The sequence below is a fragment of the Halichoerus grypus genome, chromosome 1 (assembly GCF_964656455.1).
Source record: "Halichoerus grypus chromosome 1, mHalGry1.hap1.1, whole genome shotgun sequence".
Taxonomy (NCBI): domain Eukaryota; kingdom Metazoa; phylum Chordata; class Mammalia; order Carnivora; family Phocidae; genus Halichoerus; species Halichoerus grypus.
In genome coordinates, this window is record NC_135712.1 from 70,950,598 (window position 1) to 70,977,367 (window position 26,770).

General features: G+C 57.6%; 1 protein-coding gene across 2 annotated transcripts; it reads right to left on the reverse strand.

The window, feature by feature from the left end:
* MELTF (melanotransferrin) lies at window positions 1-25,497 on the reverse strand. Of its 2 annotated transcripts, XM_036108015.2 has the most exons (16): window positions 25,313-25,497; window positions 23,292-23,446; window positions 22,043-22,142; window positions 19,559-19,741; window positions 17,346-17,502; window positions 16,415-16,482; window positions 12,444-12,631; window positions 11,511-11,691; window positions 10,630-10,781; window positions 7,944-8,040; window positions 6,861-7,055; window positions 5,737-5,893; window positions 5,581-5,648; window positions 3,859-4,046; window positions 2,297-2,495; window positions 1-1,830 (listed from the first exon to the last, which is right to left on the reverse strand). In XM_036108015.2, exons 1-16 carry the CDS (start codon window positions 25,359-25,361, stop codon window positions 1,751-1,753), a joined length of 2,217 nt encoding a protein of 738 aa, XP_035963908.2. In that variant the 5' UTR covers window positions 25,362-25,497; the 3' UTR covers window positions 1-1,750. The 2 variants fall into 2 exon arrangements, with proteins under 2 accessions (XP_035963908.2, XP_077923668.1); XM_078067542.1 differs by lacking the exons at window positions 1-1,830; window positions 2,297-2,495 and adding an exon at window positions 2,502-3,677.
* Window positions 25,498-26,770: the final 1,273 nt, after the last annotated feature.

The window sequence follows — 26,770 nt, forward strand, 5'->3', positions numbered from 1 at the left end:
TACAGGGTTGTTTGGCTTTATTTAAAAAACAAACCAACATCTTTGATTAGCACGAACAGAGGTGGCCCCGTGCTGTCCCCTGAAAACCCCACATCACAGAGCAGTTACACAGGTCACACTTTCAGTGGCTTATAGTTACTGGTGTCACCCTAGCCCGGGGTAGCCAAACACACACACTCCTCCTGCACAATCTCCCTTAAACAAAACAAAACAAAAAAATCAAACAATCATCAGGTCAGAGAATCACTCAGTCCCCTCAGTGAAGAGGGTACAAAGCTTGGCAGCGGAGGCCGCTCCCTCCGGCCCCTCGGGGCGGGCTGTAGGCCCCCAGCATGGTGACGAGGACTCCTCGGGACGGCAGGACTGGGGCCAGGATGCTGCCAGGGCCTCCTTCGCGCCTGGGAGCTGGAAGGTATCTGCCCCCACGGATGGGGGCGAAGTACCAGGAACCAGCCTGTCATCGGCGTCCCCGAGGCCCCCGCAGATGGAGCCGCAAATAGCTCCAGAGCCACGCGGCTCCCAGTCTGCTGACAGGGTGGCTTGCTCTTGTTTCTTCTCTTTTTGCTTTTCTCGGGGAGCAAAATTCAGAGGCAGAGCTGGTATTTCCGGAAGCTTTTCTGGCTCCACAGACAACCGTGGCAAAAACGGAGTCGAGAAGGCCCTCTGACTCACAGGGGATGCAGGGGGGCCCTTCCCCCGCTGGTACGGGCCTGGGGGAGGAGAGCTGCTCACGCCGAGGCGGTGGGGCTCCCCACCCGTGCCTGTCCCCGGCCGGCGGCTCCTCAGAGGGCCACGGCCCGCTGCCGGCCTGGAGCTCTCTGGGCAGTCCCCTCAGGCTGGGGGCGACTGCTGTGCTGGATGCGCAGGCTGGCTGAGGCTGGCGGGGGTCACATGGGGGTCACATGGGTCACGTGGGGGTCGGGGACGAGGAGAATCTGAGATGGAGACTCGGGAGGGGATGCTTACGAGGAGCATCTCCTGTGTCTGAGGACCCCGTGAGGGCTGCACCCCTGTGGTCTTGGGCCGCCGCCTCCCTCCCCGGGCCAGCCCAGCACAGTCAGGCGGCCCGGGGTCTGGGCCAGGCCAAGCCACGGAAGCCAAGGACAAAGGGCCGCCTGTGTCCAGCAGCGTCACCTCCTTGGCAGGCCTGACTGTGGCCTCGTCTGGTGGCTGCCTCCCCGGACACACCCCGCGTCCTCAGGAGGGAGGCCGGTAGGGGGAGTCTAGAGCCGGGGCTGACAGGAGGCGGGGGGCTGTGCAGGAGGGGGACCCGCAGGGGAGGGCCCCCCGGGCAGCTCGGCAGGGCCAGGGCCGGCTCCCGCGGAGAGGGCCGTGTGGGAAGCCGGCCTCAGCCTGTTGCCTTGGGAACGGGCCTTTTCCAATGCGGGGCCCCGGGGCGGGGGGCGGCGCTGCCAGCCTGTGGGTGGGGGCGTGACTGGGAGGCCGGCCAGCGGCCGCCTCAGGTGGCTGAGGGACAGCTGGTGCCGGGGAGGCAGAGGCAGGCTTCGGGCGGGAGCCCGCTCACGTCCAACTCCACTCGAGCCGGGGGCCCTTTCCTTTCACGTTCATCTTTATTCCGGTTCGAAGCGGTCGCAGCAACTTCTCTTCGGTGTCGGAGTCGCAGCTCTCAGGAGCTCCGGGGTTTCTCACACCTCCTCTCGCGTCACACGCGGCGCCGAGGGGAAGAGCCTCTTCAGAGAGGGTTCCGAGCAGGCTCCCCGGCAGCGAGGGCCGCGGCCGCCCGGCGGCTTCAGAGCGCGGGCTGCAGGACGCCGGCCGGGAGGCCCAGCAGCAGCGCGGGCAGCAGCAGCGGGGACAGCCCGGGGGCCGCTGAGGGCGCAGACGCAGGCACTTAGGGCCCCGAGCGGCCGCCTGCACCTGCGCTCAGGCCGTGGCCCTGGGGGGGTTTCTGTGCGCTCGACCCCCCCAGGCCCCCTCTTTCTGCCCCATTACAATTCGTCTTTCCCCGGCTTTCTTTCCATACTCATTCCTTTCCAAATGAGCCTTCCCGTCTATGTCTGTAGCTGCCTCAGTCCTTCCCGGGCCATTACTTGCAGCATTCGCATCCTTTATCCTGGTGTGTCGGGGTTACACAGCCAGGTCTGCAGCCTTCCCGTGGGGACCACCCTCCCACCCCCACCTCACCCTGATGGTCTGTAACCACCCAGAGCATCCCTCAGTTCGCTGGAGGATTGGGGGTGCAAGGCTGGGAGGGATGCCGGGCGGGGGAGGGGGGACGTGGCAGGACCCCTGCTCTCCCGCTGGAGGGGTGAACCTGCCCGCCAGCAGGGCCTACCTGCGCCCGAGCACTGCTGAGACAGCATCCCTTCTAGAGCGGCCACGTAGTCGGGGCCCAGCCACGCCTGGTACGTGGTTTTCTCCCCGACGGGCACCGCCCGGATCGTGGCATCCTTGAAAAGCAGGTCTTGGCCATGATAGTTGGAGGAGTCGAACATTTTGAAGCCATTCTTATTGTAGTCATCTCCAAACAGGTCCTGAAAGCACCACGGCCACTCAGTGGCTGCTTGCTCTCCGGGGCTTTTATTCAGCGAACCAAGGAGCAAGGAATTTCAGGGCACCCAGGCTGACTTGACATCATAAGCCCAACAACTCATTGAGCTGTCATCAAAGGGGATTTGGAGTAAAGCTATGATGACAGCTACCACAGTAAGAAGGATCAAAGTGGCCACCAATCTTTTGGGGGGCTCACAGATGCTCGAGGATCCAAGGATCCGAGGATCCGAGGACCCGAGGACAGGTCAGCCTTCCCTCCAGGAAAATGCCACATTGCCACAGAGTTCTTCCCCATGTCACTTCCGAGGGGAGAAGGGGAGATGGGAGAGAGGAAGGGAGATGGGGAGGTGGGGGGTGGGGGGTGGTTGGGAACTGAGGGCCCTGTTGGCAGACAGTCTGGGTTCCTTCTAGATGTATATGGAAAGTACAGCCAACGGGATTCGTAGAGGGGCTAGCTGTAGAATGCGGGAGAAAGACAGGAGTTCAAGATGACTCCTGAGGAAATGGGAAGTCTGAAGTTGCCATTCAGAGCGGGGGCTGGGGGGGTCTGAGGGAAGCAGGGCAGGCCAGCTGAGGGCTTGTTCGGGCCGAGGAGCCTGTTAGAAATCCTAGTTGAAATGTTGTTCAAGATGGAGGGTGGGATGAAGGCAGGGCTGATGATGTGTTTGGAAGCTGTCAATATATAGATGGCTGTTAATGACATGGGGCTGGGTGATCAACAGGCGTGTAGGTGCAGGTGAAGAGGGTTTAGAATGGAGCCCTGGGGCAGTCCGTGGATAGAAGCCAGGAGAAATGAGGAGGAGAGCCAGGCAGGTGTGGACCCAGGAGCCAAGGGGAGAAGCTCCTCCAGCAGGCGGGAGCTGTGGCCAGTGCTGCTAAAGGGTCAGGGACATGTGGGCTGAGAAACGGCCCCTGGACTGAGCACCACGGGCCACTGATTTTGTTCCGGGCAAGTTCAAGGCCCTGCTGGGGGCCTGTCTAGAGCGGAGAGACCAGAAGGAGAGGAATTGGTGACGTGAGTAGAGATGACCCTTTGAAGGAGTTTTACTCTAAGAGGGGTGGGATTAGGGCTAAAATTAGATGTGGAATCAAGAGGGGGCTCATTTGTTTTTTAAAGATGATAGAAACAACAGCAGGTTTGTATGTTGGTGAGAACGGTCCGGCTGAGAAGGAAACAATAATGCAGGGCACAGAAGGGATAGTTAGAGGAATGGTTTGACTAAGTGAAAATCTCAGAACGTTCCCCCAGCCTTCCCCGGTTTGCTCCAGGTAGAGTGAGGCACCCAGGGCCCTGGCTCACCTCGTCGCCCACCCCGCAGTGACGAAGCCCCTGCCCTGGCTCACCTGGGCCTTGTCCAGCAGTCCATACACGGTGAAGATGTTGGTGTCCGGCCGGACCATGACGGCATGGGATGGCATCTGTGCCAGATTGCAGGCTGCGAACTGGGACACCTCGGCCCGGGCCCCATTGGGACAGAGCAGCTCATAGTCCTCTGACCTTAGTTCAGCAGCCCAGGGCTCAGAATTATGGCCTGAGGGGAGGGAGCAGAAGGACAGAGGAAGAGAGGCTGCTTTCCTCCTGGGACCCCAAATCCTTGACCTGGGAGAGGTGGCCATGTCTGGCCAGCTTCCCAACTCCATTCCCCAATCGCTCTGCTAACACTGGTCGGAGCGTCTGCGGGTGGGGAGCAGGGAGCACCTAGAACGGAGCAGGCATTTTACAAGCACCTGCTCTAGCCTCAAGACAGTAACACCAAGTGAGTATGATCACCCCCATTTCACAGGTGGAAAAACTGAGACTCTTAATCACTCCCAGGCAAAGAGCCCCATCTAGGTGTTCCAGGTCTTGGGCCTGAGGTGAGGTGGGCTTCTGAAGGTGGTGGGTGACATCTTCCCCTAATGGTTAAAGTTCTCAAACCGGACAAGGTAGAACAACATCATGTGTTGATCTGTGAGAGGCAGTTTCAAAGGTACGGCTAGGGTGGGGCCCAGGAATCTGTGTTTTAAACCAGCAACCCACTGAGGCTGAAGCAGGGGGTTGGCCCAAGGGCTTCCTCAGAAACACTGCTCTTGGGAATCCCATTAGTTTTGTGTCTTCGGGTATTCACTTAGTATCCACTCTCTTCCCATTTCCAAAAGGAATTCCAGGTGGGCCGCAAGTAGAGATAAAAATAAAGGGAAAGGAGCAGCCCTGGGAGGTGGGGGTCTTGGTGCAGGTGAATCTTGAGAGGGCCCCTCCAGCACCGGCCCCTCCCCTAGCCCTATCACAGAGGGCTGGGGCCAGACAGGGCTCATTCCCCCTCCCCTTTGGAACACATTATGCCTTTCTGCACTGAGTTTTTGGGAAGAATTTCTGAGTGGAGAAGACTGTGCCTCCAGCATTTGGGGTTTCAAAGCCTGGGTAGAGGCAGGGTATAGAGAAAGAACAAACAATAGGTGTTGGGAGGCAAAATGGAAGGAGGGAAGTGAGGCACTCTCAAGGGCCCTGCACCCTGAAAGGATGCAGGTGTGGGCTTAGGGGGGCCTGGGGCATAGAGTTTCGGGGCTCTTTTTCCCAGGTAGGGCCCAGGAAGGTGACTGCAGAGAAAAAGCCACCCATGTGATGTGAATGGGGGTGTGCCCTGCCTCGCATGGCTTAGGAGCTGCACAGTGATTTCCCCGCACGAGGCATTGACCAGCTCAGGACCAAAGCCCAGATGCCCACATGCACTGATGACCCTGCCACTCCCACCATGCACCTCGGTGCTACATAAATGCCCCAGAAGGAGTCTCTCCCAATTGACTGAGGTGGAGTTTTACCATTTTGGTGGAATGGAAATTTTGGTTTCTAGACCAGTAAAGACTGTCATGTGTCCTATGCACCTGGACATGTGGCCTGAGGTCTGTTCTTACTGAGAGGACCCTGGAGTCCCGGGGGGCCCCCCAGGGGCAGAGCCTTCTAGCCCCTCTTTCCCAGCTGCTGCTTCGCCCCAGTCCTAGCAACGCCCAGTGCCTGGACCATGTTGGAGATGGGGAAGAGCTCCCGGAGAATCTGGCCCCGCTCTGGCCCCAGCCCCCCTCACGTACCATTTGTGTTTTCGAAGACAGTCGTGTGCTTGACAAAGGCGACGTCCCCTGCATTCTCAGCCAGGCACCTGCCGCGCGAGAGGCCAAGGCCGGTGTTGGAGGGTGGCCCCGGCCCCTGCGCCGGCCCCGGGCCCCCCTGCCGGGCCACCGGAGTACCTGAAGGCGCCACTGTAGCCGTAGAACCTCTCCTGGCTGTTGCCCACACACTTGTTTCGGCCCCGCTCGTCCCCCACACACAGCGCGCACAGCGAGGACGGGTAGTTCTTGGCATTGTTCACGGGCACGCAGCTGGCGCTGAAGAACTCGCTCACGGCTGGGGCGGGCGGGGGGCAGGGCTGAGTCAAGGGGCCCGCCGAGGGAAGAGCAGCAGGGGGAAGAGGGGAGGGCCGCCCCCCACAGGTCTGCCCACTCTGCCTAGCCCTGCGGCTCAAGGCCACCCATCTGTCCACTGCCCACCCAGCTCAGGCACATCTCCTCCTGTGAGAATTGCAGGGATGAGGGAGTACAGAGGCTGTCCTGATACAGTAACCCCATGGACAACCTCTGGTTAGTCGTCACCCAGCCTTCCCTTGGACGCCCTCAGGGATGGGGAACTCACTACCTCATAAGCTCTTCTGTTCCAGTCAGGGCAACTGCCCAGCTGTGTAGGAGTGGGAGCAGCCGACCCTAACACTCTCTGTGTGCTCGTGGAGGTGGTTAGAAAGAAATGTGGTTTTTTCCTGAGGTGCCAGACAGGACAGAGGTGTGTGCACAGTCAGCCCAGGATCTTGCCAGCTTCCTACTGCCTTCCTTTCATCATGACTGTGTGTGATTTAACACGTAGGGAGGGCCCTGGGTACGGCATATGGTGGCCGCTTGGTAAATGCGTCTTCTTCAGCACTTATACAGATGGCTGGCCACTTTCCATAAAGGTCCCCCAGATGCCCAGAGGCTGCCGGGATATGGGGACAGCCCCATGACCGGACGGTGATCCAGCCAGGCCCACAGCCCACGCACACCCCCTGCTCCTCATGCCCACTGGAGCCAGGTCCACGCTGGGTAAGTGGGTTAGGGGCACCATGGCACCCTCCACAGAACAACCAGACACCCCACAGACTGTTACAAGTGTAGCCAAGAATATTTCCCAACCTTCCCAAGAGAATGGGGCACATCAGGAAGGAAGAGGAAACCTCTCTGGGCTGCTCTGTGGGACCCTGCTGGGGGGAGGGCTCCCAGACCCTCAGACCCAGCAGACCCCCAAAAAAGAGTTTGCACGTCTGTGTCCCCGCAGAGGGTGGTACCTGTGAGGACGTCGCAGTCCTTGGGCCGGATGAAGCCCCTCTGCACCAGGGCGCCCACGGGGACGTCCCAGCCCGCGGGGCTGCGGAACGCTGGGTGGCAGGAGCGCTTGCCCCGAAGCTCGTCCAGGGTGAAGGCGTAGGAGCTGTTCCGCTTCACGACGGCCACCACAAAGTAGGAGTTGCTGTTGTCCTCCGCTGTGGGGAGGGGACGCCAGTGAGGCCCCTCATCTGTGCTGGCCTGGCCTGGCCAGGCAAGAGCCCGGGGCACGTCCCCTCGTGCCCTCAACCCATTCCGTCAGCCGGCTCCTGCCTCAGAGCTGTGGTCCCACCCCGAACACCTCTCCCCGCTTAGTGTCGGGGCCCCGGCTGCACATCCAGCCGTGGGACCCCTGCTTGTCCCCCCCAAGGCTGAGTTCTGTCTCCCCCAACCTACCCCCTATCATTCCTCACCCAAAGGGACTTTTCTTTCCTTACACCCAGGTGGTACATTTCTCACTTCCTGGGAGAAAGGCGGGGGCACAGCTAAGGACTGCAGAAGCATTTTTCGAAAGCCCAGAGATTTTTCACATCCAAGTGGAAGGACCTGAGGTCACCACTTAGGAGGACAGAGCGCCAAGGTCCCAGCCCAGGCCACTGGAAGGGGGGTCCCCAGGGCCACCTTCTGTGAGCCACAGTGGGTAGGCGGGAAGGGCAGAGGAGGCCCTCTCGTCGAGGGGTGGCAAATACTCAGCCTGTTTTTGTACGACCTGGCTTAGAAGCATAAAACGGTTTTTATATTTTTAAAGGGTTGATTGTAAAAAACAACAACAACAAAACTAACAAGGAATATGTGGCCTGCAAAGCCTAAAGTGTTTACTCTCTGGCCTTTTACAGAAAGTTTGCCCACGCCTGCCAGACTTTTAATGACTCAGTGGGAAAACTGAGGCCTGAGGCAGGAGGGCTTGCCTGTGACAGACAGCAACCCGCCCCGGGAGACAGGCCGTGATGGGGAGCTTTGGAAAAGGGCCCAGGGGGGACACGGATACCCAGATGAAACTATCAGCTGCCTCCTAGCAGCGGCCAGGGCCCAGCCCCCGCACTCACGGGCATAGTGCTCCCCCGCTGCTGGGACCAGGCCGTATTTCTTTCCTGCCATGTAGATGTCTTCGCCCTTCAGGGTCACGGCGTCGATTTGCCCAGCCTGAAGGGGGACAGAAAGGGCGACCGGGCAGGGGAGGGGTCGGGACCTGACAGAGATGCCAGGGTTGGGTCTCTCGGGCTCTCTTCCCTGGGGGCCCCCTGCCCCGCACCCCTGTGAGATTGTGGGCCAGAGAGGGGTTTGGAGGACCAGAGGTGAGAAAGCCGCCAGCACTAATGCTCCATCCGGGGGGTCTGCCGCTCCTGTTGCCGGGCCCTGTTCTGAGCAGACCTGTGCACCATCCCTGCCCTCCCTGGGGACTGCGGCCCGCAGAGGCCTGGGCCATGGGCTGGCGCATGACACAAGGGCAATAGGTATTTGCTCAATGTGTGTGCGAATGTATGAACGAGCCAGGCCTCAAAAGACAGCAGTTTCGTGGTTAAAGCTCTGCCCCAGGAGACAGCAGGAGGGGCCCAGGGCCGCCTTCTTTCCACCCTCCTGAAGCGCCCCAGGTCTCCCCTGCTCCACCCATCTTGTCCATTCCGAAGCCTCTGGACAGGTGGCCCCTCGGACCCAAGCAGGGGTTCACTAATAATCAAGACACAGTAGTGTGACAAACCCCAGGGAAAGGGGGTGGGGCGGGGGGGGAGAGAGGGGACAGCTGCCCCCAGGAAGGTGCCCCACGCCGTTCAGGCCCAGGGGCATGAAGTTGTGATGCTGGAATAACAGGCAGGGATGTTGACTTTTGAGCCTGGAGCGTCCATCTCGGGGGGCCTTCTCTTCCCCCGACCCAGACCTCCTAGCCGCTGGGGGGGCACGGCAGAACCCAGTCTAGCTGACACCCCGTTCCCTGGGCCCCTGTGGCTGGGAAGGAGATGGGGGTCAGAGCTCCATTGGACACCACCCCTGAGAGCCTGAGAACTAAGCATCTCTGAGCCTTTTGCTGGGGTTCTCGAGGAACCCCCAAGTCCGCTCCTCTCCTCCCTTGGCCCTGTTTGAGTTTAGACAGAGAGAAGGCTCTTGCCTGTAGGGAGCTAAACCCTCCCTCCTGCATCTCTCCCTGTTCTGCAGCCCGTGGACCCAGCCACCCCACACAGGACGGCCTGCCCTCTACCTCCAGTCTCCCCTTCCTCCATTCCAGCTGAGCGCCCCCTCCCTCAGCACTACCCGTGGTCGGGGTCGAGGCCCCTGGCGCGAGGGGCTCCCCCACCCTGAGCTGGGTGACTGTGGGCAGTTGCTTCTCCAGCCTCTCCCAGCTTCGGTTTCCTGACAGTGATCACAGCACCCCAGAGTGCTGCTGTGAGGATTAAGTGAAGGGGTCCTCGGGAAGTCTTAGCGCAGCGTGCGGCACACGGCACACGCATGCTCGTGAGGCTGTCCTCTGTCGTGATCCTGGCCTCCTGTTATTCCTGCCCACTCTCCTCCTCTTGGCCTTTAAGTCAGTGTGGTTGCCTGGCTGGGGCAGTGTGGACACTCCCGAGGGGCAGTGGTCTGGCCTGCACTCGGGGATTGCCCTGATAGGGTTTCTGACCGGGCACCCTGGCTCTAGCTAGGTTTGCCCCATCCGTGCCACCTACGTGGCACGTGCTGTCTGTCACAGGCAAGCCCTCCTGCCTCAGGCCTCAGGCCCCACCTACGGGCTCTTAAAAAAGAGGAGGGAGGGGGCGCCTGGGTGGCGCAGTCCGTTCAGTGTCCCACTCTTGCTTTCGGCTCAGGTCATGATCTCAGAGTGGTGAGATCGAGCCCCATGTTGGGTTTAGCACAGAGTCTGCTTGAGATTCTCTCCCTCTGCCCCTCCCCCTGCTCGTTCGCTCTCTTTCTCTCTGAAATAAATAAAGTCTTAAGAAAACAAAAGGGGTGCCTCGGTGGCTCAGTCGTTAAGTGTCTGCCTTTGGCTCGGGTCATGGGATTGGCTCGGGTCCTGGGATCGAGCCCCTCGTCGGGCTCCCTGCTCCACGGGAAGCCTGTTTCTCCCTCTCCCACTCCCCCTGCTTGTGTTCCCTCTCTCGCTGTGTTTCTCTCTGTCAAATAAATAAATAAAATCTTAAAAAAAAAAAAAAAGAAAAAGAAAGAGGAGGGAGGAGTCCAGGAAGCCAGAGGCCGCTGGGACACCTGTGACCAGGGTAGCACGCTTGCCTGCAGGGCCCCGGGGCCACCTCCAAGCTCTGCCTCAGACTCCAGTAAGAGAAGCAAAGCAGGGCAGGGCCCTTAACTGCAGCTGGGGAGCGGCATAGTGGATGCCAAAGCAACGTAATGGGCCATGACAAGCTTAGAAACAAAGACTAGGACGGAATACGATGGACAGTGTCAGGGTACATTGTACTCAGTGAGGGTCAGTACTGTTTTGTTTCATGCCTTTCTACTGGAGACCACAGGACGAGCAGTGCCCAGCTGGGCTGGTCTCCTGATGTTCCTTCTGCTCTCAGCTCACCCACTCAGCGAGGAAGGGTTCCTGGGTTCCCTGAAAGGAAAGAGCCCACCCCCCCACCTCCAGCCCTGTCCACTGGGGTGGGGTGGCTGGTCCCTGCCGGTCCTTCCTCCTCCCTTTTCTCTGTGAGGTTGTCACGGGAGACTGCGTCCCCAGGCGGCCTCCTTCAGACCAGGTGGCACAGGGGAAGGGCTGGTAAGGACCGTCCCGGGCACGGCCCCCACCTGGATCCATTCCATGCAGCGCTGGGGAGACTCAGCCGACACGCACTGGATCTCTGGCTTGAGCCTCTGCCGGCTGAAGGCCACAGCCATGTCTCCACACTTCTGGATCTCGGGAGTGGACAGCACACACCAGCGTAGGTAGTGAGGTAGCCCTGTGTGTGTACGAGCTCGTGGTCACCACCACACTCACCTGCTCAGGGGCTAGCCCCGAGCATGGCCCGTGGGCTGGGGTCATGGGGACTAGTACCTCAGTAGGAAGAGCCTGAAGTCAGACCCAAGGGAAATTCTGGCTCTTTCCCTCATTAGCTATGAGGAGTAAGTTATTTAACCCTCTGATCCTGTTTCCTCTCACAGAAAGGGGATAACTGTGCCTCTTTCACGGGGCTGTGAGGTGGCTTGAGGCCAATCATGGCTGTCGTGCGTCTAACTGGGTGGCAGACCATGTCCCTGCTGTAGGGGGCAGGAAGCAGGAAGCCCATTTGTAGACCACTGCAATGGTCCAGCCAACACACAACGCCTGAGCCAGGGCCTTGGCTGTGGGGTGGGGAGGAGGAGGCGTGAGGCCCTGAGGGAGCATGCGGGGACTTGATGACTTCTGTGTGGAGGGGCAAGGAGACGCTTCCCAAGACAGACCCTGATGGTCTGGATCCCACCCCTTGGAGCAGATGGGGCATCCAGGGTACCGCAGGCCAGGCAACTCTGGGACAGCTGCCTCCCTACACCCCCAGAGGCAGGGAGGTGGAAGTCATCGGTTCTCATGGAGGCCGAGGGGCACAGCTCCCGGGGTGAGTGTCCTTTCCCAGCTGCCTCCCCACAAAGCACTGCCGTGCCTGTGCCCAGGCTGGCCCAGAGCCCGTGGGACGAGAGACGGGTGGACTTACGGTTGGGATCACAGAGGAGACCCTTCATGGCATGCAGGTACTCGCGGCCCAGCCAGGCCTCATAGGTCTGCGTGGCGATGGGCACCAGCTCGGAGGTGGAGTCTTTGAAGAGCAGGTTCTTCTGGCCGTAGGCCTCAGAGCTGAACATCTGGAAACTGCTGCTCTCATGGCTGAAGAGACGCTGTGTGTCCGGGGATGGGAGTGGGGGCTGGTGAGGTGCTGCTGGCAGGGAGGGCAGCACATCCCTTCCTCCCGGGCCAGCAGGCAGCTCCTTCTTCCTGCGCCCCCTGGCCGGGCGCCCACTCTGAGGACCAGGTGCGGCACCACCCCCCTCCGTCCTCCGTGCTCCCCCAGTGCACTCCGCCTTGTCATCCTCACGGCCAGGTGTGGAAGGGACTGAGGGTGCGGGACGGGGCTCGCCGTGGTGGCACGGATGGGGCAAACCTAGCTAGAGCCAGGGTGCCCGGTCAGAAAGGTGTTGTTCTTGTGAATAGTGATGGCAGCCCGACATTATTCACATTTAATTAATGGTGTACTTTGACGTTTGTTGGCTTTGTCATTCTGTTTATTCGCTCATATACTCTGGTTTTACTTTTAAGAGCCACAGACACGAGCAGCTTTCTCTGAGCGGTGCCTGCGTCCCTGGTCTGCCTCTCTGGCTGGCCCTCCTCGCTTCCCGAGGCCGGGCTCTCCCCTCTCTGGCTGCCAGCTCACACAGTTGGTCCCCCCTTCACACCGAGGTTGGACACCACAGAGACCTCCCCAGCTGTGGTCTGGCCCAGGGGAGGGTCTCTGAGTCCTGCCCCTCTTGGCCTGGCTGGCCCAGCCCCATGATGGCTCTAGCCCGTGCTCCCACCCTGGCGAGAGACAGGAAGGTTCGGTCCCATCTGGGAAGCTGTACGGGGTGGGGTGGGGGGGCTGCCCTGAACTCACCTGGCCGTCATTGAGCAGCCGGAACATGAGGCCCCCGTCAGTGTCGGCCCGGACCACCACGGCGTGAGCAGGCACGCGGGCCAGGTGACATCGCCTCCATTCGGTGACATCGGCCCGGCTGCCATCCCGGCATAACAACTCAAAGTCCTGGGACAGCAGCGCCTGGCCCCAGGAGGGAAGAGTTTTCCCTGGGAAGATGGGAAGCCTGTGGTGAGCCAACTTCTGTCCTGGGAGGGGTTTGGGAAGGGCCTCAGGAAGGCCCAGGAAAGGGAGCTGGGCAGGGGCTAGGGTGGAGAGGGCCACAGACTCATGGTGAAAAGAAACTCTTCCAGGAGGTGAAGACCCAGAGCTAGGAATGACAAGGAGCTTGGGGACTGCATTCCACAAGACCAGGTGTCTCAAGAGACTGTCATTATTGACTTGCATTTCCGACCTCTCACCAGTTTCTATAAAGCACATGGCTTGGAGGTATCTGACAATAATACAGCACATATAAACAGGACTGTTCATTAACGTTAAGAAGACTAAGAGAATCAGGGGAGCTCAGGGAGAGAGAAATGTACCAGGGGGTCCCTGCTGTCCTTGGGCACTCGATTTGGCTCTGAGCAGTGGGCAGGGGCCACACTGGGAACACAGCCAGACAGAATGGACCAAGAACAGTAGCCCGAGAGGAAAGGGTAGCTTTCCAAAGCTTTGCCCATGCATTAATCCAATATTACTCTATTCATGTTTTGGGATATTTCCTCCAAGTCGTTTTTTCTATTTTCTAATCATTTCTAACACGATTAAGGACATACCTGATAGGCAATCTTGTATCTTACTACTTTTTTTTTTTTTAAAGATTTTATTTATTTTTCAGCAAGAGATACAGCGGGAGAGGGAACACAAGCAGGGGGAGTGGGAGAGGGAGAAGCAGGCTTCCCGCAGAGCAGGGAGCCCGATGCGGGGTTCCATCCCAGGACCCTGGGATCATGACCTGAGCCGAAGGCAGACGCTTAACGACTGAGCCACCCAGGTGCCCCATCCTACTACTTTTTTTAAAGATTTATTTATTTACTTGACAGAGAGAGAGAGAGAAGGGGGAAGGGCAAAGGGAGAAAGAAAGAATCCCAAGCAGACTCCCCGCTGAGCATGGAGCCCGATACAGGGCTCTATCTCACGACCCATGAGATCATATCTGAGCCAAAATCACGAGTCAGACGCTCAACTGACTGAGCTACCCAAGTGCCCCACTACTTTTTTTAAAAAAAATTCTTTATTTAAGTAATCTCTACACACAATGTGGGGCTTGAACTCATGACCCCAAGATCAAGAGTCACACACTCCACTGACTGAGCCAGCCAGGAGCCACTCACATCATACTTTTTTTTTTTTCACTTGTCATTTTAAAGTATTTTCCCCCACCCTTTTGGAAATTTTCCATAAAACTCATTTATAATAGAAAGCCAGATTTATTTGAGTGAATATCGACACCAGACAGGAATATTAAGAAGACAAATTTTAAAATTGTAACTCAACAGATGGTCTTATATAACAATATTTTTATGACTTTTAAAATTTTCAAACGAGGAGGATAAGACTCTGCTAGGAAATAGGAGGGGTAAAAATAATTTGTGGGGTCCTGAAAACTCTTCACTCCAAAGCTATTTCAAAACAAAACCCCAAAACTGAGAGTCATAGTTTGGAAACCTCCACGAAGGTCACGTTCAATGACTGCGTGGTCGTTTATAGCACTCTCAATAATCACCCTGTGCCATATTCTCACCTCCCTCCCCAGCTCTCTACTTTTCAGCTGCTGCAAAGCCCTTGTGTAGAGCTCTGGGGGACCATCTGGCCTACCCCGTGACACAAATGCGCCAGTTAGGTATTTCAATTGGAGCCTCCTCACTACTTTAGACACTTACGTCAATTCCCGTTATTGCTCTTACCAAACTTTTGCATGAAGATCGTCTTTAAAAAATTACGTCCTTAGACTTCCTTAGATTACCATCAACATTTTATTCTATTTAATTAATTAATTAATGTTTAAAAAAGATTTTTATTTATTTGTCAGAGAGGGAGAGAAAGAGAGAGAGAGCACAAGCAGGGGGAGGAGAAGAGGGAGAAGCAGGCTCCCCGCTGAGGAAGGAGCCCAATGCGGGACTCAATCCCGGGCCTCTGGGATCATGACCTGAGCTGAAATCAAGAGTCGGACGCTTAACCAACTAAGCCACCCAGGCATCCCTACCATCAATATTTTAAAAGAGCCAATTTTAGGGGCAGCCAGGTGGCTCAGTTGGTTAAGCATCCGACTCTTGATTTCAGCTCAGGTCATGATCTCGGGGGCATGGGATCGAGCCCTGTGTTGGGCTCTGTGCTTAGTGGGAGTCTGCTTGAGTTTCTTTCTCTCCCTCTCCCTCTGCCTCCTCCCCTCCTCTCCCTCTTTTAAAATAAATAAATAAAACAGCCAATTTTAACCCAATACATCCCTATTCTTTCTCCACCTTTAATATTTTCCTCTGCTTGATCTTGAGGCCCAAGTCCTGGCTGCCCATTTTCGTAAGATCATCTTGCTCCGGAGATAACCCTATGTGCTTCCTCCTTTTTCAAATCATTTTTTTCTCTTTTTCAAATCTGGTTCATACTGTTTGCCTTTCTTGAATGTCAGACCACATGATGGACCTTCTGCTTTTAAAGGTAAAGGTTATGATAAAAAAAAAGATTATGATAAAAAAAAGACAATGATCACTATTGAACAGGCAAAACTATAGAGATGAAAGTGATTGGTGAATGCCCAAAGGGGGCATCAAGGAACTTGGGGGGTGAAAGGTCAGTCACAATCACTATCTTGATTGTGATGGTGGTGGTTATACAACTGTGTTTTTGGCAAAACTCACAGAACTGTAGTTCAGAAAGAGTGCATTTGCTGCATGTAAATTATACCTCAATTTAAAGAAATAAACGATCCTTACGCAAGTCCAAATTAGGGGATGTTCTATAAAATAACTGGCCTGATGCCACAAAAACAAGGAAAGATTGAGAAAATGCTCAGAAGTGAGAGGAAACTAAAGAGACTTAACAACTAAATACCGAGTGTGATCACAGATTAGGTCCTGAGCCTGGAAAAAATTGCTACAAAGGATAGAATTGGGACAATTAGTGAATCTGGAATACGTGCTGTAGATTAGATAATAGTATTGTGTCAATGTTACAATTCCTGAATTTGATAACTGTACTGTGGCTACATCCACATCTCCTTGTTTTTAGGAGATACACACTAAAATATTAAAGGGTGTGATGCAGGCAAATGTACACTCAAAGAAAGAATACATACAAGTATAGAAAGAATAATAAATCCAATGCGGCAAATGCTAAAAGTCGGAATCTGGGTTAAAAAAATAAATGGGGGTGGGGCGCCTGGGTGGCTCAGTCAGTCAAGCATCTGACTCTTGATTTCCGTTCAGGTCATGATCTCAGGGTCGAGAGATGGAGCCTTGAGCGGAGCTCCAGGCTCAGCAGGGAGTCTGCTTGAGATTCTCTCTGCCCCTCCCCCCAACTCTCTCTCTCCAAAATAAATACATAAATCTTTGAAAAAAAAAAAGGGAGTTCTTTGAATTATTCTTGCAACTTTTCTGAAGCTCAGTTATTGCAAAATAAAAAAAAAAAGTTAAATGACAATGATATAATGGATCTACACACAACACTAACCCAATTTCCTAAGACCTCCTTCAGGGATCGGGAATGGCTTCTCCAGATAACAGGAGAAGGAGGGGTAGGTGAGCGTTCATGCAGAGACTTGCAAATGTTCTGCACAATCAGAACCCAGTCTTGAAGTGGAAGCCAATGCCAGACACAAACCAGAGTCGGGCAGCTGTGTCCCCCAGCCCCTCTCGCCCCCCGGAACAGTTTGAACCCCTGTCAGAAGACCCACCCTTTCAGGCACAGTTACAGGGCCCGCGGCCCTGCTCCCGGGGCCGGCCGCCCGCACTCACCGTCCGTGTTCTCCAGCACCGTGCTGTGCTTCACAAAGGCTACGGCCCCTGCCCCTTCTGCCAGGCACCTGCGGGGAGAAACCAGTGAGCCTGGGCGGGGCCGAGCTCCTCTGCCCTCGGGAGGGCTGTTCTGGGTTGTAGGGCTCCGTCCTGGTGGGCCCAGATTTCACGGTCGGGCCGTCCCAGGGTCCAGCTCCCTGGTTTGTTTCCTGTGCGGCTTCGCCAAGCTGTGCAGCCCTCTCCTCACCTGTCCAGTGGGGGTGAGAAAGCTCTCACGGCGAGAGACCCTTTATGGGCAGTCCAGGCCCTGTACAGCCGAGCTGGGGGCCTAAGGGAGCAGGTGCTCACAGGGCAATGCTCGGGGTGTTTTGAAGATGCGTCTGCCCCGAAGCAGGGGATCAGACAAGACTTTCTCATGCCACACCAAACACCCCTGAGTGGAAGGGACCAGGACTTCCATGGATCCTTTATAGGTCACCGCCCCGTGAGGGCGGCAGACCAGGGCCTACTGGGCAAAGGCTGCCTGGGTCCCCGCAGGCAGCAGAGAAGCAAGGCCTGGACTGGGGGAACACCACGAGAGCGGGGTGGGCCAAAGTGTCTGGTTTGGAGGACTGAGGACTGTTTCCTCTCTGTGCGCCAAACTGTATTTACCCGGGTCCCACCCAGCTGTTTTTGCCATTTTCTCCTCTCTAAGCCCTCATCTCTCTAAATACACTAAACATGTTGACTTTGTGAGCAAACCCAAGTCTGGCATATTCCAGTTGGACGTTTTAAAACTAACCTGGTACCTGAACTATATAAAGGGCGCTTTGATGAGATGCAGCCAACATGCCACTCCCCTAGGCCCGCTCAGGGCCCTGCAGTTTTCCACCCGCGCTGTGGCCTCAAGGTCCCCGACTCCGCTCCCCCCGCCCCGCCCCCGCCCTCTCACCGGAAGGCCCCGCTGTAGTCGTAGTATCTCTCCAGGGGGCTCTTGTCACACACGCCCTCCCCAGCAGCGTCGCCCCTGCACAGGCGACAGAGGGACTCCGAGTAGCCGGTCTCTCCTGCCCCGGGGACGCAGCTGCCCCCAAAATAGTCGCTGACAGCTGCAGGAAGGAGGAGGGAGAGGGCGGTCAGTCAGCCACACACCAGCCCCCCAGGCAGGGCTCACCCACCTCAGGCTGCAGTAGGGCCGGGACCCCCCATGGACGCGCTGGACCCTCCAAGCTTCAGTCTGAGCAAAACGGGGGAACTGGCCCGGGTCAGTGATTCCCAAACTGGGGCCACAAAAGCAGCCTTGGGCGTTGGGAGTGATGTTGTTATTTTAAAATGGCTCAAGGGACGAAAACATTTATCCCCAAACAACCACATAGGACAACCATCAAATACATACTGTTCTCATCGTGGGTTTCACTTCGAATCAGTTATATGTTATCAATGAAAGTGGGGAAGGAAAGAAATTATTATGTAATGCTATAATTTCATAAACACTTTTCAAAGCACAGGGAGGGCAGGGGAACGGGGAGGAAGGCCTTATTGGTAAAGTGGTCGGGATCTGCATGGTTCTGGGGCCCCTGCGAGCACCGTGGCCCAGGATCCACCCTGTTGGCAAATATTTATCCTGTGCTAAGGTCACCTTAGTGCCACGTAGGGTGAGCAGGATGCTGGCGCATCAGCCAGCTAGACCAAGCTCTTCCAGAGTGGGCTGCCTTTCCTGGTCTTCTTTTTGCATCCTCCCAGGGGAGTAGAAATTTAATAAATGTGCCGACTAACGGTTAGACCACTCGTATCTGGCCAGCATCTGAGACGACCTGGCTTCCAAGCTCCCGTGGGTCGTGCTGGTTTACGTGGGAGCTGCGGTTGTAGGGGGCAGTGTGTGGGTGTGTATGCGTGCATGTGTGTGCTGTACGGGCTCGTGCACGTGTGTGCACATAGAGGTTTGTATGTATGTGCGTGCACGTGTCCATACGCAACAGCAAGGTGCCCCCGAGAGGTATGGAAGTTGAGCTCATAACAGCAGCCCTGCGCACTGAGGATATACCCTGTGCTAGGCACCGTGTGGAGATGTCCTGTGAACTCTCTCAGCCCTTCCAACACCGCAGCCTTGTACTCTTCATTGTCCTATTTTGCAGATGGGGAACTGAAGTTCAACGAGGCAGAGCCGCGTACTTGAAGGCAGACATGCTGAGCCAGGGCTGAAATGTACAGCCCTCTGACGGTGAAGACCGGGCTTTCAAAGACCATCATTATGCTCTCCCGCGGGCTCTCCCACCGGCCCCCAGCCCCAGAAGTACTGGTCACCTGGGGGACAAACCGGGAGGCGGCACACTCACTGACAAACTGTTGGGGCTGTGTGTGTGATCCCCAGAGGGCGGTTTACGAATGTGGCTGTCGTAGGTCAGGGGCCACATCATGGTACGGAGCCCACTATGGACAGACTGTCAGAGCGGGGTGGCCAGGAAGAGAAGCCCAAAGCATGAGAAGCGGGACTTGTGCCCTGGCCACCAGAATGAGGGCTGGGGGCTCCAGCCAGGTGCACAGGGCTTCACCTCACTCTCCTGGCGTGTTTTATTCTCAACAACCCCTCTTGGATCACTCTCAACTCCCTTCCACGGGAGAACATTCTATTTGCAGCACAGCCCTCTTTTCACTATAAATCAATCAACCTGGGAGCCGTAGGTCTCTACCCACTTGTGAGCTTTCTGGGTGCAAGCCGGCAGCTTGTTCGGGGTCCTGAAAAAACAGTTTCTCATCTGTCCAGCTGAGGACACGCTTCTGGAAACAGGGACCTGCACAGGTCTACAGCAGGTGAGAGCTGCTCCCTGGGCATCACTGCCTCCCCACCGTGGGTGGGCCTTGTGCTTGGCTGTGTCCTGGGGGACCGGCAGGAGCGAGCGAGGGTCATGTGTCAAGTGCCCCGGAGGGGCCACTCCACCAGAACTTAAATGGTAGCAGCACCAGGCCGGCCAGCACTAACGAGGAAGGGGTGATACCACCATCCAGGGGTCGGGGAGGCCCTGGAGGAGGCGCGATGGTGCTGTTCCTTAATTATAGGAGGCTCAAGGTGAGGGAGGTTACCCATCGGGGGAAGTCAGGGCAGTGGCGAGGAAGGAGACCCAGCGCGCCTGCCGGAAAAGCCCCTGCCGGGCCCGAAGCCCTTACCCTTGAGCACGTCGCAGCCCATCACGGACAGACGGCCGCTCTCCACCAGGTAGCCCACCGGCACGTTCCAGCCCACCGTCCTGTTGATGCCCGTGTGACAGGACTTCACACCTTTCAGGGTGTTGATGGTCACGTGGGAGCCCCTCTTGACCACGGCGACAGCATAATAGGAGGTACCGACCTCTAGGAGGAGGGACAGGAGAGGAGTGAGGGCGGCAGGCGAGAAGCCATGAGAGAGGCCAGACCCCTGCCTGGGAAGGCTGTGGGAGACGGGTGTGTGTGTGTGTGCGCACAGGCACCTGGGCACGCGTGCGCACGTACACGTGTGTACGGATGTACACGTGTCTGTGTGCATGGGCTTCCTAGTTGCCGAGAGAGCAAGTGGGTACAATCCACACGTCTTAGCAGGAGACTCTGGCCTCCTCCAGTCTCACGTAGTAGCTATCAGCCTGAGAGGCTCCTTTCTCCCTTCTCCTTCCCACGTCAGCTGACACTTAGCTGAGTCTACATTTGTGCATGTCAGCGGGGCTCTGTAGCTACACTGAAAGCAGAAATAGCCTGCAAGTCTTGTGTTCTCCAAAATCCCGGCCCTCTGGGGGAACGTAGAGGGATTGAGGGGATGGTATCGTGGTTACGGGGAGAAGAGTGGTGGGAGGAGCGGGTGGAGCAGGCAGGATCTTCACCCAGATTAGATGCTGAGAAGGTAGGAAGGAGGGAGGGAGGGAGGAGAGGGAGAGAGGGAGAGGGGCAGAGAGGGAGAGGGGGAGAGGGGGAGAGGGGGAGAGGGGGAGAGGGGGAGAGAGAGAATATATGAAACTAGCAGTGCCCCAAATCACTCAAAAACGTGAATGGGATATATGTGGGTGGGCAGCCTTGCAAAAGATTCCCCTGGGCCAAATGTGGCTCACAGGGGCCATTAAGACAAGACAGGGATGACTTATCTATGGGGACTGATGACAAGAGGGCATCACATCCCCCCTACCCGCCCCCACATTCGCCGCCCCCCCCCCACCCTGACTGCCCTGTAGTGGTGGGATGCCCACGGTCAGAATGAAGCTGAGTTCTAGAAAACAAAGCCAGTGTCATTTCTTGCACAGCTGAGCTAGCCCCTGCCAACCTAAGCAGCCTGGCCTGGTCCCACCCTCTGATTTACCCACCGTGCCCTTTCTTTCTGGTTCCTTAAACATACCAAATTCTGTCCCACCTGGGACACTTGTCAGGGTTCAGCTTAAAGGTCGCCTCGGAGAAGCCTTCCAGTCTGCTCTATTTCTAGGTACCCCCCACATTCCTTCTTTTCTTCCTGCAGCCTTTCCTTCCTCCACGGCACCTACCACATTGGTGGCTACATTTCTTTGTGTTTATTGGTTTATTGGTTCATCTGACTCCTGCTCTCCGAGGGCAGGAACTGGCTCTCTTTTGCTTACGACTCTGTGCTCAAGACTGGCCTGCGGCAGGTGCTCAGTGTGCTGAATTCCAGAGGGCCAGTGAGGTAGGGCAGTTTCTGGCCTTTGCGTGGGAAGGCCGGCTGGGTTGCAGGGTTAGGCTCTGTCCTGTGTCATCGGACGGTCATCAGTTCACCAAGAAGCCAAGTGAGGCCCTGTGCTGGGTACCAGATACCTGGGGCTTTACAGGGATGAGGACCAGGCCCCCCTCAAGGGACTCACTGTGGTGAGGACGGACAGCAAGACAGAAGAGGACAGGATCTTAATAGCGTGACTCAGAGCTCCGGGAAAGCAGGAAAGAGAAGCCCTTTCAGGGGTGGGAGAGGTCAGGGGAGCTCTTGGGGGTGACAGCTGAGCTGGGCTGTGATGGGGGCTAGCCCTCTGGACGAGTAGAGGTGGTGGGGGAGCTCCAAAGGGCTGGCTCGGTTAGAGGCATGTCTGGTGTGAGGTGCAGGGACTGGGACAAAGGAACTCACATTTCTAAGCACACACCACGTGTCCGGTGTGCATCTGCTGACTCATCTAATCTGTGTGACAGGACGGGGCTCACTATCCCCATTTTACAGTCAGGGAAGGAAGGTTGTTCAGGGTCACAGAGGATCACCGGAAGGGGTAGAACTGGGATGTGTTCTGGCTTTGCTGGGCTCTGCAGGTTCTAGTCAACCCCTCTGGCCCGGCCCTGTTCCTCCTCCATGCTGCTTCTGACAGAGGGCCACTGAACTTACGCCCAACTCTATGGCAGACATGGGGCAGCCCCTCAGTAAGAGCTTGTGGGCAAGTTACAGGGGTGAAGGGCTCCCCACAAGAACAGACTCCGGTCAGCCCTCTGTGTCTCTGGCACCCCTGCTCTGAGGGGGGTGTCAAGAGAGACTTAGGTGCGGGGGTCTCTGTAGGTTTGTCTGGCCTGGACCCCAGGACTGTTCTGGGGACAGGGCTCCTGACCAGCTTGAGGGCTATAGGGTTGGGCCAGGCCCAGTGAGGACACACCGCAGAGTGTCATCCTCTTGTCCTCCCGCCCCTCCAACCCGCTCAGCCCTCTGACCTTGATCATATACTTCGCCCACCACGGGCTTTAGGCCGTGCTCCTTCCCTGCCTCATAAATGGCTCCTCCATCCAGGGTGATGGCATCAGCCTCCCGGGCCTGCTGGGAACATCTGGGTCAGTGCAGCCCGGCCACCTCGGCCCATTCAGCCAGGAGCTCAGGGGTATCCATTAGCCTGCCTAGGGCCCCTTGAAAAGCCACGGAGGTCCATACTGGTCCTCTTTGTCTGGCCCGGGAACCCTGCCCTGGCTTGGTCTTGTACCACCAGGGCCTAGAGGGCTTACCCTTTACCAGGTCCTAGGTGACTGCTCTCCTAGGCCAAGGGCTTGCCTTGTTTTCTAATTATGTTATTTAAAAATGATTTTCTAGGGCTTCTAATGGCTTTCCATAGTAAAAAAAAAAAAAAAAATTAGACCGTACAAAATGGTACATAGTAAAAAGGGAATCTCCCTCATTTCCCTATTTCTCAGCGCCCTGACTCCACTGTTAACCTGTTTCTCAGGTTTTCTAGGAGGCAGACTGAGTCCCATAAATGCCCTCTTCATTTTTTCCCTTTTTATTTTCAAACACAAATGGCCTGTGGTGCCAATTGTACTTTCGAACACAGTGTCCTGAGATGCCTGATAAAATTCTAGTTCAATATAATTGCTTTCCTCGCTGTGGAGCCTGACCTAAGGCCACAGCCCATGTGGGACTTGGCTTAGGTCTGGGGAGAAATCAAGGGCCAAGCTGAAATGCAAACCCAGGTCCCCTGGTGCTTCCGTCCACACACTGTCTTGCCACTGAAGTCCCAGCTCTGAGGAGCATCAGGGTGAGTTGAGCAGCTCTGCCGCCCGCAGTCACCCACCCAGGACGGCTGGCCCCTTTTCCTCCTTCCTGAGAAACTGCACAAGCCCCATTCTGGAAAACCGCCACCGAGGGCTCAGCTGCCCGGGCTCCCCTGGGCAGGGTGGGTGCGTCCCTACTCTGGCAGGGGCCTTGGGGAAGGAAACCTCTGCCTCTTCGACGCCTTTCCCCACTGGGGCCCATCTGAGCCGGGGCCCCCCCTGCGGCCTCCCTGGCCTGCGCCCTGGCAGGAAGCAAGCTGGCCCCTGTTGCCTGGGAAACTCAGGAGAGCCTCAGCCTGGCCCTGGTAGGGCAAGTCAGCGCCCTTCTCCGTGAATGACGCTGTTGTGCAGCCCCTCCTGAGTCAGAGCCCTCCTGTCTGGCAGGCGGCAGTGGCGGGGCGGGGCGGGGGGGGGGACTCACCTCGATGAGCTGGATGCAGTGGTCAGTGGAGGTGCCCTGGATACACAGGATGGACGGCTGGATACCAGCTTCCTGGAAGGCTCTGCTCATGTCACTGCATTTCTGCTGCTCCGGGTCTGAGGTGGTGCACCACCGCACCTCCATCCTGCTGAGCGCTGGGGGCGGGGACAGTGAGGCCCAGCGCCCCTAGCCTCCCCAGCCCCTGCCCCCGCTCCGATCCCCCCCCGGAGGGTTGTGTGACCCCAACAACATGCATAGTCGGTCCTGTGCCACAGCCCTGCCCGCCCACTGGGAGGGACTGAGGCAAAGAGACGGGTCACAGACAGGAAAGGGGCTGGGCTCACTGGCAAAGCTGCGTGTGGGGCCATGCATATCCCCGCACTTGGGGCAGATGGGGCAGCTCAGAGCCTGGCCCTTTACAGAGGCCAAGGCCGGGGGGCAGGGGGGTCTCCTAGGGTAGCGCTCAGCTAGCCCCAACCTTGCTCACTGGCCTGGAGAGCAGCCTGCCGGGTGGAAAGAGCACTGGCTGGGGAGTCCTGTCTGGTTCTGGGACTAGGCCAGTCCCTGTCCCTCTTTGGGCCTCTGTGTCCTCCAGCCAGAGGATGATAGGTTCTTTCACTCAGGGTCCCTGAGCCCTCCTCATGAACTGGGAAGTGGTCGTGGCTGCCCTTGAGGAGTCTTGCACCCCCTTGGAGCATCTGTGATTATGCTCGCTGCAAACCCACCCTCAGGGTCACCCACCCCTGCCAAGGGGAAGCTGAGGAATCAGCAGGTTGAGTTCAAGTTTCTGCTCCTGGAGAAGGAGCTGGTGACTTCAGGCAACTTATTTGACCTCTCTGAGCTTGCTTTGTCATCTGAGAGCACAGATGAGAAAATCCACCTTCTGTGCTGAAGTAAACCTATGTAGAGAGCCAGGATGCACGGGGCCTCGGTGGCCTTTTGCTTAGGCCCCTCCTCCTGGTGGGGACCTTACTGGGTCCCCGCACCTGACCAGGTCAGAGTCCTGGAGAGCTCCCAGCCTGGGGGCCCAGCAGAAGTGGTGCCAGACTTCCTTGTGGTTGATGCCTTTGCAGACCCGAAGTTCCTCCATCCCCCACTCCTACGGCCCAGCTTTGGGTCCAGTTCCCGGCCCCCAGTGACCAGGTCATCCTCTTGTGGCAGCCTGTCCTTCCCATCCCCATGCCAAGGGTCAAGACTGCAGGTTCCTCCACAGCCTTCCGTTTGCCACCCAACTCCGGGCAGCACCCTGGAATGTGAAACTGCCGCCCCAGACTGCCTGCTCTCCAGAGCCCCAGGCCTGCACCTTGGTAGGCCTGGCAAGTGCAGAGTTGGGGCCGGGGTGGCAGGTCCAGTGTATTAGTGAGGTCAGAGCGGCGAGGCCACCCTTGTCCGCGGGACCCTGCCCGCAGCTCCCCCAGGCCCGGCCTCACCCCTCAGTGCGCTGGGCCCGGGCTCCCTTGGGAGCGGCGGTGCAGACATGGGGAGACAGGGCAGCGCCCCTTCCTCCTCCTTTGCAGGGCGCCCTGGGGCCGGCTCCCGGTCGCATCTCGCGCCCCTCCCAGTCCCTTAGAATCTTCTCCCGCGGGGGCTCGGGAGAAGCAGAGGCGCTCTGGCCCCCAAACCCTCCTGGAGCTTCCGCGCCTATCAAGAGCGTTCACCCTCCCAGCTCTCCTCCTGCCCCTCTAAGGCTCTCTCCTCCACGCCTCCGACTGCTCCTCTCCTTGGCCGGTCAGAAGGCCGGCTTTTCCAAGGCCCAGTTCAATGCCGTTTCCTCCAAGAAGCCCTCCAGACGTCCCAGTCAGCTGGGGTCAGTGCCCCGCCCCCCCCCCCCCCCCCCCCCGGTCGCACTGAGCGGCGCTTGGCGCCTTTCCAGGCCTCCCCCCTTTCCGGGGAGATACGGATTCAGGACACACTTCCCAGCGGCCTGGGACCCTGCTCGGGGGCTGAGACAACTGCAGGGCCCCCGCCCCAGCTCCTGCTCCCAAGGCCGGGCGGCGGGCGGCCGGGCGGCCGGGCCTCACCTGTGCGCAGAGCGAGGAACAGCCACAGAGCCACGCTCGGGCCCCTCATGGCGCGGTCTAGAGCTAGCGGGGGCCGGGCTGGGTCCGCCTGGGTCAGCAGCAGCCGAGGCCTCCCCCCTCCTTCCTCCCCGGCACTGGCCTGCAGCTCCTTAAGTGCGCCCGGGGCGTGCCTCTGCGGCGTCCACGCCCCTGGGGCCCCGCCGCCCAGCCCAGGCTGGACACCTGGGCTGACCACGCTGGTCTTGGCACTCTCTCTGGCGCCCCCTGCTGGAACCTCGGCCGCCGCCGGCTCTCAGGGTCCCAGGTGCTCCTAGCCTCTGGGCACACCCACTTATCTGTCCCTGAATGTCAGGTACCTGTTGTCTGGGGTCTGATTACCCCAGCTCACAGGCTGTTCTAGGGCTCTCTCCCCTCAACTATCGGCCCTCTCCTTGTTCTAGAAAGATCCTCAATATGTGCCGTTGAAGAGGGAAAAGCTCAGATTCAGAAGGAAGAAGTCAGAATCCCCTGAACTGCAAGGAGGCTGAAAGGCCCGCAAATTCATTCATCAGCCTCTCTGCAAGTACATACTGCACAAAGTGGGGCTACAGGGATGAGCCCGGGTAGATGTGGTCCTGGCTGGGGAGGAGCTGGGAGGGTGGGAGTGGGGGTGCCTCTCCTTGGGCCTACGCTGGGGAAGTGACTTCACCCTATGTTCACACATTTAGTCAGTGACAGAGCTGGAACTAGAACTGGGACCCCTGGCAGCTTGGCTCATTCCATCATGTTTTGAAAGATGGGAAGAAGACCAAAAAGAGGGAGGAGGAAGAAGCAGAAAAGGACAGAGAGGGACGTGAAAGGAGAGAGAATGAAGAAGGTGCGGGAGAAAAGGGTGGGTTGTCTATTTTTCTAGGCCTTGGGGTCTCAGAGTGTGTCCCCGGACCCCACAGCATGGGAACGTGTTAGATATGCACATTCTCAGGCCCACCTCTGACCCGCTAAATCAAAGCTCTGGAGGTAGGGCCAGCAATGTATGCTTCTGCTTCTGGTGCCCAGTGCAGTCTGAGAAGCACCCTTCTAGGTAGACCAGAAGTGCAGCTCTCCATGTGTGCTGGGGATGTGGGGAGTGGATTGCCGAAATCCTGACTTCTCTGCTTCCCTTTGTGCCCTTATTTTTTGTCCTCGCCCTCTCACGAGTACCCGGGAATGAGAGCCTCCCTGCCTTGGGTAGAGGACACATGTAATAAAAACACTGAGTGCGAGAGAAGGTGTCCCTGCGTCTGAATCTGTCAGTTCTCTAGCCTGCTCTGCTCTGTGGGGAAGGGAGGCCCGGCTCCTTGGAACAGGCCAGGACGCTGCTGCTTATCACACCCTGAGATGATCCGTGGCAATTCCACGGGCTGGACTTCAGGAGACCCGAGCTCTATTCTTTCGTTATCACTGGCCCACTGTGTGGCCTTGGGCAGGTTCGTTCTCCTT

Coding starts and splice junctions, on each gene's coding strand:
- MELTF (XM_036108015.2), bottom strand. CDS start 25,361: ATGAGGGGCCCGAGCGTGGCTCTGTGGCTGTTCCTCGCTCTGCGCACA. Junction 22,143..23,291: donor ACTGCATCCAGCTCATCGAG/GTGAGTCCCCCC, acceptor TGTTCCCAGCAG/GCCCGGGAGGCTGATGCCAT. Junction 4,047..5,580: donor TGTCTTCGAAAACACAAATG/GTACGTGAGGGG, acceptor CCCTCCCCTCAG/GCCATAATTCTGAGCCCTGG.